Genomic DNA, 11553 nt, shown 5'->3' with positions numbered 1-11553 from the left:
ATGCGGCGAGTGCGCAAGCGCACGCCGCCTGACGCAAGGGCGGAAGTGGGCGGGAGGGCGGAGCCGAAGTAGGCGCATGCGCGCGGCCGCCTTCTTTTTCTCTCTTTCCCCCTCGTTGCTGCCGCCATGGCGCCTGCGGTGAGTCTCCGGCCGAGTCGGGCCTAGAAAGGGAGGTCCAGGGTGGCGGGGTGAGGCTCGTGACGTATTAAGGAAGCGGAGGGGGGTTGTTGGCGGTGACGTCATAAGGAGCAGGGAGGGGAGGGAGTCTACCTGGCCGGGGGGGGGTTCCCCCTGCCCCTTCCTCCCTGCAAGGTAGGCCTCAGCCTCTCCTCCCACCCCATGAAGCTCATTTCTGACTTCCCTGGACCCGCACCCTTGTTACTTTCCGGGGTAGGCTCCCTATGTCCCCCCTGAGCATGTGCAGAGAGCAGCTGAGCTCTTGGATATGGCTCCAGAAGGACAGCGCAGGAAGCGAGGCCTACCTATAAGAGCTGCTGGATCAGGCCAAAGGGGGCCCCATCCAGCCCAGCGTCCTGTTTTCACAGTGGCCAACTAGGTGCCCCAAAGTGAACCCCCCCAAGCAGCTCGTGAGAGTAACAGCCTCCTCCCACTTCTACTCTCCAGCATTCTAAAGTAGAATGCACTGTCTATGGAGGCTCCATTGACAAATCTTACAAAACTGAGAAGAGCCCTGCAGCCCCTGGAACGGGCCAAAAGGGACCCACCTAGTCCAGCCCAGTTCTCACAGTGCACATCAGGCATAGGCAAACTCCAGCCCTCCAGATGTTTGGGACTACAATTCCCATCATCCCTAGCTACAGGACCAGCAGTCAGGGATGATGGGAATTGTAGTCCCAAACATCTGGAGGGCTGGAGTTTGCCTATGCCTGGTGCACATCCTCCTTCTCACAGCCCTGCTGCACCCTTTATATCAGAGACCCCTTTTATCTCTCTGTTTATCTCAGAGGCTTCAACTGAGGTGTCTCAAGGGTTGCCTTTTGGACTCCCAACTGCCATTGCCCATGCTGGCTGTGGCTGATGGGAGCTGGAGGCTGAACATCACCTGAAGGACCATAGGTTTACTACAAACCATCAATAGTTTACTGCAGGTGTAGCCAACATGAGGCCTTCAGATGTTGCTGGACTATAGCACACACACAAATTTATTGCGGTCCATAGACCCAAAATACGCAGTGTAGAGGCTGCTGAACAACTGTAGCTTTCATCGTCCCTGACCATTGAGCATGCTAAGTGGAGCTGAAGGGAGTCCCAACAGTGTGGGGGGGGGCCTTCCATTGATTTACAGATAAGCATTTGGGGGAGAGAATAGTCTCTCTAAAGGGTTGTGGCCTGCCGCTTTATGTGCAGTCCACACCTCACCCAGTGTGATTGTCTGTGAAGCCAGGTCACATTATATATAGAACATGTGTTCAGACACACATGTTGTGCAGCTCTGATTGTTGGCAGTCCAGGATTCACCAGTGTCCGCTTTCCAACTTGTATGGGCCACCACTTTGTGGCTGTGTTGGGTATGAAATTGAAAAATCTGCCTGTGAGATGGGGACCAACACCAGCTTGCAGTGTCCCCAGTAACATTGGCCTATATCCAACACTCTGTAAAGTCACAGAATTCAGTGGGCTTAATCTTGCCTGTGTTGGATTTAGACCATTAATTCCCCCCTCCCATATGACCAGGTGACACTTATTCACTCATACAGTGGACGCTCGGGTTGAGAACGTGATCCGTGCGGGATGCACGGGCAGGTTGCAATTCAGCACGCATGCGCAAAGCGCAATTTAGCTTTCTGTGCATTCATGACTGCCGAAACCAGGAAGTAACCCGTTCCGGTACTTCCGGGTTTCGGCGATCCGTAATCCAAAAAAACGCAACCTGAAGCATCTGTAACCCGAGGTATGATAATATAAGAAAAAATGTGTAGAGTGGGCAGAATGCTGAACCTGCTGTATAATCCTAGCCACAATATTTAAGCTATAGCTTTGTCTTTTGTTCCAATTATTGGTTGCAATAAGAGCTATTTTAAACTCTCAGGTTGCTGTGTTTATTATTATTATTATTATTATTATTATTATTATTATTATTTCTTCTGTACTACTTTTCTATCGGAACAGTCAAAGCAGTCAGTAAGAAAACAAAAAAACACACCATATCAAAATTTAAAGCTGAAACATAAATCTAACGAAACAATATGAAAAGATGGCATACCTTCATATTTTCACATCAACTCCTCAGGAAATTGACTGACAGCGGGGTCAGACTAAAGGCACACTATATTTTTGGCCTCAATTTATATATTTATTTCCTAAGATTTAGATACTTTTCATTGTAGAAAACCTCAAAGTTGTTTATAAGAAGTATAAAACAATAACATTATTGGTAAAAAAAAAATTAAAAACAATAATTTGAAACATTCAAATCAGAAACAAAGTAAAAACAAATTAAAACACACATATCAGCATTCTAGATATCAGGGTAAGCTTGGCTAAACAAAAATATTTTTAGCAGACACTGAAAAGTATACAGTGAAGGTGCCAGCCCAATGTCGGTAGGCAGGGAGTTCTGAAGTGCAGGTGCTGCCACATAACAAAATTGATTTTTACAAATGCAGATCAGGTAAATGCAGAACAGGTAACAGTGCCAGTTCTGCAGATTGAAGTGGTCAAGCAGGCACATACGGGGTAAGGAGTTCTTGCAGGTAAACTGGTTCCAAAGTTGTCAAGGGCTTTACAGTTGTACTTTGGTTTTCAAACAGCTCAGTTCCCAAACATTTTGGCTCCCGAACACCGCAAACCCAGAAGTGACTGTTCCGGTTTGCAACCTATTTTTGGAAGCTGAGCATCCGATGGGGCTTCCGCATCTTCTGATTGGCAGCAGGAGCTTCCTGCAGCCAATCAGAAGCCGCGATTTGGTCTTTGAACGTTTTGGAAGTCAAAAGAACTTCTGGAACGGATTCCGTTCGACTTCCAAGGTACGACTATATGCTTGTACTGTAGCACCTTGTACTGTAGCACAGCTGTTCTATGTGGACAAAGTCACGCCTCTCAGCAATTGTGCTGCAGCGTTCTGCACTAACTGCTGCTTCTGGATCAAGCCCAAGGGAAGCCCCAAACCATGGCAGAGTTTGTGCCAGATGTGATCTATAGTATACAAGATTAGTATGTGCACATACTAAATGTCTTTTTTTTTTTTGCCTTTAGGTTACTGAGCTAGGTTGCTGGAGCACTAGGGAAGACCTCACTGTCCAGCTATCTAGGGCTAGATCACTGCTTAGTTGCTTATAGTCCACCAAAATGGTTAGGTTTGTTCACACACAAGCAGTGTTAGTGGTTGCATCCAATTAATCCAATTAATCTGTACTATACATCCATCTGTACTATACATTTAAAGCTGTCTCATACCACTTTATGCAGCCCTGGCTTCCCTCAAAGAACCTTGGGAACTGTAGTTTGTTAAGGGTGCGAAGAGTTGTTAGGCGGCCCTCCTCCCAAGGTCTGTCACAGAGCTATAATTTCCAGAGTGGTTTAACAGTCAGTCCCTCTTCCCAGGTAACTATGAATTGTAGCTCTGTAAGGAGAATAGGGGTGTCTCGTAATAGCTCTCAGCAGCCTTAAGTTCCCAGGATTCTTTGAGATAGCTATGACTGTGTATGTGGGTTAAAGCACAGAGCCTAGGACTTGCCGATCAGAAGGTTGGCGGTTTGAATCCCCGCGACGGGGTGAGCTCCTGTTGCTTGGTCCCTGCTCCTGCCAACCTAGCAGCTTGAAAGCACATCAGAGTGCAAGTAAATAAATAGGTACCGCTCCGACGGGAAGGTAAACGGCGTTTCCGTGCACTGCTCTGGTTCGCCAGAAGCGGCTTGGTCAGGCTGGCCACACAACCCAGAAGCTGTACGCCAGCTCCCTCGGCCAATAAAGCGAGATGAGCACTGCAACCCCAGAGTCGGCCACGACTGGACCTAATGGTCAGGGGTCCCTTTGCCTTTACCTATGACTGTTTATAAAGTGGACCTGCATTAGTAATTTCTCTTAATTCTCCTGCTCTGAGTAGGACCAGCATTGATTACAGCCCCAAGTTCATTTATATTATTCAGTGTATTAGTGGTCTGGTGGTGTGTTTTTGTTTTGACATTCTTTTCTAGCAAAATCTGAAAAAGGTGATAGCTTTCTGCAAAGCTTGATTGCCTGGAATCGCTTCTGGCTCTCTGTAGACAACCGGATAAGGGGGCAGTTAGCATCATCTGCTTGTAGTCCTGCTAGCTTGCAAGCAGATAGCTAGGCCAGCATGGATTAAGGGGAAATAGCCACCCACTGGTATTTGTCCCCAGTGCTTGATAGTCAACATGCCGCCTCTCACTTCCGTTCTTTGCTGTCATGGCTGAGGGCGAATGACAAACTTCTTTTCCAGAATTCTGCGAGGTGGATTAGCCTGAGCTCCTCTAAGCCCAGTGAGCAACATCACTCCCCTTCTGGACTCTCCTCAGGAGGCTTCCAGTCAGCCAGAGTTAGAAAGAATTAAAGCATAGGATAGCAGCAGATAAAGCAATAAGAAGAAACCTACTAGGAGTGAAGAAAAGTTGGACCTGGGGCAGCTTGACAATCTTGGAGAAAAAAGGGGATTTTAGGAAGGACTTTTTAAAACATGGTTTCGGCTTCAGAAGCACAATCTTCACCATGAAAGGCATTGTAGGGGCAGAAGGTTTAGGTTGGGGAGAGCAAGAAAGATTGGTGGAAAATTTGAGAGGAGGTGCAGCTTGGTTGTAGAGCCCTGCATTTAAGGACGAGGAACTTCTAGATTGGCTGAGAGAAGTGGCAAGGAGCCAGCACAAAGATTCAACAGGTGTGAGACAAAATCAGGGTGTTGGGTGGGAGAAAAAAGGGTTTGGGAAAACATGTGATGTGCAATTTCTTCTCTATGTGGGACTCACCTGATGTTGCGAAGAGGATGTCTGCTTTTGCAGTGAGCATCGGCACCAATAGGGAAAGAAAACATGTTTATGGTTATTGTCACCTCCTGTAAGGCATCTAAAGCTGTTAGCTAGAGGGGTAACCGTGTTAGTCTGTGGCTGCAAAAACAACAAAAGAGTCTTACTAAATTTATTATGGGACAAACGTTTGTGGACAAGAATCTGTTGAGAAACAATTTCTTACCTCTTTACTGCATTCCTCAGTACTTTAATTTCTCCTTTTGGGTGGCAGGGACCAGTGTATAGTCAGTGTGATCTACCCTGAATCTTTTGGTTAAGTTTAGACTCCAGCCAAGATGAAAAATCTGGGTTTGGGGAGGGACAGCTGCCTGTTTCACCCCTCCCCTACATTTGGCAGGCTGTGGGACATTAGTTTTATTTATTTGTTATAGAAAGTTATATGCTGCATTTCAAGTATAGGAAAATAGCTAAAGCGGTTTTCAACATATCAAAATAATACAAGAGCCCTTAAAATTTCCTCTCTGGTGCATGTGCCAGGATTTCTTGAACAACAGTAACCTCTCTTTCTCTCTCTCCTGCAGAAGAAGCTTGTGACGAAGGGTGGCAAAAAAAAGAAGCAGGTTCTGAAGTTCACTCTAGACTGTACCCATCCAGTAGAAGATGGCATCATGGATGCTGCCAACTTTGTAAGTTCCCGGCCCTTGGAGGCATTGACCACCTCTGGAATCCCATTAACTGCCTGCACTTGCTACCCTGAGAAGCCAGGCGGGTAACTGAACGCATCTCCCACACAGATTTCAAATAGAAGATCTGGTTGCTTTGATGCCACCTTTGGAAATGGGAGGCACTTCTATCTTGTTCAGGGCTTCTGTTTCGGAGTGTGTTTTTGACAGGCAGGATATGCCTCCTTGTGCTGTCGAAAGGCTGCTTGCAAATACACTACTAACGGGAGCATCTGCTGTTGTCTCTGATCTCTCCAGCTAGCATGGAGGACAAGGCTATTGATGGCTGCTAGCCGTGATGGCTGTGCTCTGTGCTCCAGAGTCTGAGGCAGTAACGCTTGTGAAGTGCTCTTGTGGCTGGAAACCGAAGGAGGGGAGCGTGCTCTTCTGCTCTGCTCTTGCTAACTGTTTTCCCACTGGGGCATCAGATTGGCTGTGGTGAGAACAGGAGGCTGGACCAAATGGGCCACTGGCCTGATCCAGCAAGCTCTTTTCTTGTTCGTGCTGCATACATTTGGTTGCAATTGGTTTTGGATCCTGCAGGAGGTTATTGTTGCTTCTGGGTGGGGAACCTGGTACCCTCCAGAGAATGTTGGATTCCAGCTCCCACCAGCCATAGCCAGTGTGGCCAGATTGGTCAGGGATGATGGGACTTGTAGTCCAATGGCCTCAGCAGGGCCACCAGTTCCTTATTCTTGCTTTGTGTCCTGTTTTGGAACAGCCTGGTTTGGAGTGGGTAGATCTTGGAGCTCTGTGTACAGTGGTGCCTCGCAAGACGAAATTAATCCGTTCCGCGAGTCTCTTTGTCTAGTGGTTTTTTCGTCTTGCGAAGCAAGCCCATTGACGGATTAGCGCTTTTAGCGGCTTAGCGGATCAGCTGATAAGTGGCTTAGAAAAAGGGGGGGGGGAGGGAAAAAACCCGCAGGAACTCGCAAGACATTCTCGTCTTGCGAAGCAAGCCCATAGGGAAATTCGTTTTGCGAAGCGCCTCCAAAACGGAAAACCCTTTCGTCTAGCGGGTTTTCCGTCTTGCGAGGCGTTCGTCTTGCGGGGCACCACTGTATGTGTGTGTATCTGAAGTTTGTGTGGCAAAGCCTGATGCCTGTTTGCTTGTGGCATTGCCATTTTGCTGCAATGCATACATTCAGCTCTGAACAAAGTTACTAGGTATGTGCTTGCACTAATGCTTTGTCTCAGTCAGACTGCTAGGCCATCCATCTCGGTGCTTTCCACCCTGACTGGCAGCAGCACTCCAGGGCTTCAGATGAGGACTCTTCTCAGAGTATCACCAGTAGTTTGGATACCCTAGTGGGCTGTCCCTTTTCCTTGTTGGTTGTGCATTCTTTCAAAGGCTTCTATGTATTATAAATCCTTTCTTGCTTCTGCCATTGTCTGTATTATACATGCAGATTTATGCAAATGTAAATTTATTAATCACTCTTTGGGGAAAAGGAACCACCTTAGGCAGAGGTGAGGAGCCTGTGACCCTCCAGTTCAGGGGTCAGCAAACTTACCGTGCCTTGGGCCGGTGTCTCCAGCACTGATTGCGCGGTGGGCCGGAGGACAGGGGAGTGCGTGCCCATACGCTATTTCCAGTGCGCTTCCGGGTCGGAGGAGCACCGGAAATAGCTTGTGTGCATGTGCACAGGCCTCTGACCCGGATGTGCACCGGAAATAACGTTCATGCGCAAATAATGCTTCCGCATGCGCACAAGCTATTTCTGGTGCTCCTCCGACCTGGAAGTGGGCGGCCGCACAGCGGCGGTAAGAGCGGGTGGTGGCAGGGGTCGCCCGCAGGCCTTAGTTTGGGGACCTCTGCTCCAATTGTTGCTGAACAATGACTCCCATCGTCCCTGACCATTCTGGCTGGGCCTGATGGACATTGAAGCCATGTGGCAGCCAGAGAACTGCAGGTTCCCTTTCTCTGGTCTGCACTGACTGGCAGCAACTCTCCACAGTCTGGGGTAGAGAGAAGAGTTTGCCAAGCCTGCTGCCTGAGAGATTTCCATGAGAGGCACCCAGGATTGAACTCTGGACCTTGTGCTCTGGCGCTAAACTACGACCCTCCAGAACAACAAGGATATGGAACCTGTGTCCCATCCCCAGGTGTTGTTGGCCCATCATCCCTGACTAGAAAAGACGAGAGATGGAGGACCATAGGTTCCCCATCCTTGATCTAGGCATCCTTTAATTGGCTGGTGGCCTCACATTGTTCACAGATGAATATTATGGGTCATGGTTCTTCTCAAAATTTGTGAGAATTACGTTGGAAGTCTCTCATTAACCTTTGTTGGGTTTTAGACCTTTAGAAATTGGCAGTGGTGCCTCCTTTTTCAGGACATTTGCATGTCCAGTTTTGTTGCAGAACAGCCTTCCCCAAGCCTGTGCCCTCCAGATGTTTTGGGACTTCAGCTGACTGATGGGATCCATAGTTCAAAGCCTCTGGAGGACACCAGCTTTGGGGAGGGCTAGTATAGTGGTCACAAGGGACGCAAGTGGTGCTGTGGTCTAAACCATTGAGCCTCTTGGGCTTGCCGATCAGAAGGTTGGCGGTTCGAATCCCCGCAACGGGGTGAGCTCCCGTTGTTCGGTCCCAGCTCCTGCCAACCTAGCAGTTTGAAAACACGCCCCAAAAAAGTGCAAGTATATAAATAGGTCCTGCTCCAGCAGGAAGGTAAACGGCATTTCCGTGCACTGCTCTGGTTTCAGTGTTCCGATGCACCAGAAGCGGCTTAGTCATGCTGGCCACATGACCCAGAAAAACTGTCTGTGGACAAATGCCAGCTCCCTCGACCTGTAAAGTGAGATGAGTGCTGCAACCCCAGAATCGTCTGTGACTGGACTTAACTGTCAGGGGTCCTTTACCTTTACCTAGTGTTGTGATCGGGATTTTGGACTAAGACCAGGGAGACTTTGGTTTAAAGCCCTGCCTATACAGACATGATGCTCGCAGACTGATCTTTGATCAGTTACTGTCTCTCAGCCTGTCTTGCAGGGTTGTTGTAGGGATGAAATGGATTGGTGGGACCAGTTTCACCGACTTTATCTTCCTAGAGGGAGCAATGGCAACACAAACATGTTCTTGAAAATAAATAAAAGGTTAGGCATCGCCTCGTAACAGTCGCTCTTCAAGTGCTTGTTGTTTATTTAGAGCATTTGTTATCCACTTTTCAGGCAGAAAGGCTCCCAGAGTGGCCAGCATACAGTCATTTAAAACGAGACAGTCCCTTCCTGCAGGTTTACAACCTTAAAAAATGCAGCACGCAAGGGAAAAGGGATGGGGAGAGTAGAGGAAAAAACAAATTAAACTGGGATGCCAGTTCCTAAACAGACATTCCTATTTTTTTTATTTTTTTTGCAGGAGCAGTTCCTGCAGGAGCGGATCAAAGTGAATGGGAAAGCTGGGAACCTTGGTGGCGGTGTGGTGACCATCGAGAGAAGCAAAAGCAAAATCACAGTCACCTCAGAGGTCCCTTTTTCCAAGAGGTAAGGAGCCACGTGGGGTTAAAAGACTGGGGTGGGTGTGGCTTTGACTTAAAGGAGCCTCTGGCCCTCGTGTCTTGTACAATTGGCTGCAGGTGCAGGCTGAGAAAAGAGGATCACCCAATTAAGCTTATGTGCTGCTTCATACAATACATTTTACTCATTGCCACAGGGATGAGTGCCTTTGAAAGGGGATTCTTGGAGGAGGAGGAGGAGGTGAGGAGAAATCTATTCATGGCTGCTATTCATAAGGACTATTTAGAATATCCATCTTCAGAGAAATCTTGCCTCTGAATTACCAGTTGGTGAGGTGCAATAGTGGAAGAGGGCTATTTATTTGTTTGTTTATTTAATTACTTCCCCACTTTACCATAAGGAAGGTCTCTGGGCGAGATGCAACATTAAAATACACAGTTACAGTGGTACCTCTGGTTGCGAACGGGATCCGATCTGGAGGTCCGGCTGAGGTTTTCGCAACCGGAGGAGAAGCGGTAGACTGCTTCTGTGCATGCGCACGCAGCAAAACACTTCTGGATTTGCCGCTTTCGCAACCTGAAGTTTACGTTACCTGAGGGTAACGTAACCCGAGGTTCTACTGTATGTTTAAAAAGCCTTGAACCAAAAAAGTGTGAAAACAATATAAAACAGTTCTATATATAAAACATTTCCAATAAAAATGTTATCGTGCAGCCCCCGTTTGAGGATTTGTAGTGTCGCAACACAATCCTGGATTTGTGTGAAGTCCAGGTGGGATAGAAGAACAAAAGTGGTGGAGGTTTGAGTAGAGCAGGGATGGAGTAACACTGAGAGGAATGAATGAATGAATAAATAGTTATTTGCATCAGCCACCAGCCATAGCAATAAAACAAACAAAATGCGGTATACAAAGAATAAAGGTAAAAAGTCACTTATATAAAGTACGTTTTTAGGGTTTGGATTAATAGTCAAATAATGGATCTTATTCTAATTGCCCCAGCTAAAAACCTTGCAACCTGAACACTGAGAGGAAAACATGGAAGTTTGAGTAGTGAGCAGGTGGTGTCATGGAGGGCAGGATAGAGACAGTTTAAAACAAGATTTGAGTACAGTGAGAAGGAGGGTTGGAAAGGCTCTGTTGTGCTGGTTTGTGGGGGGACTGACAGGAGTTGAAAGTCCAAAAATATTTTTAGAGGAATGCAGGCCCTCCCATTCCGTGTATAAATGAAGCCAAACTGCTCATTTAACAAACTTGAATATATTTTTTTTCTTGGCTTGGGGTTTTGAAGAATGCAAGCCCATGAAACCAGTTCCTTACCCTCTGGGTGTCCTACTGAGTTCTTCCTCTAAGCCTTGGAGATTTCAGTCGGTGTCGTCAACTCAACTTCACACCCAGAAACAGGAAGTTGGAAATGTGATTTCTTAAAAAATAAAATGACAAGAAAGCTAAGGGTTTTTTGGGTTGTCCAAATTTTACCCACATTTGCAGATATCATGCCTTTGGGGGATCTTGGGCTGCTGCATCCCCCATCAGGCGACTGAGATCCTGTTGCCGTTGACTCAGCTTGAATTATTTAAGCCGCTCGAGAACCGGGCATGCAACTGACCCAGCGGACTCCGCTGGCATCATTTGGGGGCCGCAGTCAGTTTGCTTCCCTGCTTCTTTGTTCCTCCTGCAGATACCTGAAGTACCTCACCAAGAAATACCTGAAGAAGAACAACTTGCGCGACTGGCTCCGCGTGGTCGCCAACAGCAAGGAGAGCTATGAGTTGCGATATTTCCAGATCAACCAGGATGAAGAGGAGGAGGAGGAAGAAGATTAAATGCAAAGGAATCTGGCAATATTTTGTACATTCACTTTTCCTTCAATAAAATACGGTGAAAGTTGTTATAACATTTCTCCTTGTGTGGTTCTGTCTAGATTGCAGTCTGCCATGTAAACACAGCCAAAATAGAAGTCCGCACCAAAAGCTTCCCCTGTCCTTTGCTGCCCTCTGCGGATAGATGGTGGTATGGGCTTGGGGTAGGGATCCCCAACTTTTTTCTTTGCCCAAGCAGAGCCAGCCCACCTGTGGCGTGGGGCGAAGTGGCCCCTGTGGGCATCTCTGCCACTGCCAGAAAGGCAGCACTGGTAGCCGAAACTTCACAAAATCTCTCCAGAGTAGTGGCGCCACAGTCTTGTTCCCATTTCTGATGTGCCCAAGAACCCACTTAGAAATCTCAAACTCAGGATCGCTGCAAAGGGCCCATTTTGTAGAAGAAAAAACTGGCGATGCTCGGAAACACCGCCTCTCCCCATAGGGGAAAACAACTACCCACCCCACCCCAAAAGAAATAAAACACTGGGAGAAAAGACCACCCCCAAAGGTTGGGCAAGCCCTTCACTCCCCCAACCAAACTATCTTTTCCACAAGCTAAAGCACCTCAA

At 47.5% G+C, this 11553-nt stretch overlaps 1 protein-coding gene across 1 annotated transcript; it reads left to right on the top strand.

Moving 5' to 3' along the window:
• RPL22 (ribosomal protein L22) lies at window positions 1-11019 on the top strand. The gene is made up of 4 exons (XM_079987380.1): window positions 1-138; window positions 5525-5629; window positions 9027-9151; window positions 10804-11019. Exons 1-4 carry the CDS (start codon window positions 127-129, stop codon window positions 10946-10948), a joined length of 387 nt encoding a protein of 128 aa, XP_079843506.1. The 5' UTR covers window positions 1-126; the 3' UTR covers window positions 10949-11019.
• The last annotated feature ends 534 nt before the right edge of the window (window positions 11020-11553 follow it).

Source organism: Podarcis cretensis (assembly GCF_951804945.1).
Source record: "Podarcis cretensis genome assembly, chromosome: 8".
Taxonomy (NCBI): domain Eukaryota; kingdom Metazoa; phylum Chordata; class Lepidosauria; order Squamata; family Lacertidae; genus Podarcis; species Podarcis cretensis.
Note: the sequence above shows the minus strand (reverse complement) of the source record. Positions and strands in the feature narration are given on the sequence as shown.

Excerpts from the sequence above, each read along its gene's own strand:
- RPL22 (XM_079987380.1), top strand. Across the intron at positions 5,630-9,026 it reads TCATGGATGCTGCCAACTTT|GAGCAGTTCCTGCAGGAGCG; the intron begins GTAAGTTCCCGG and ends TTTTTTTTGCAG. Across the intron at positions 9,152-10,803 it reads GAGGTCCCTTTTTCCAAGAG|ATACCTGAAGTACCTCACCA; the intron begins GTAAGGAGCCAC and ends TTCCTCCTGCAG.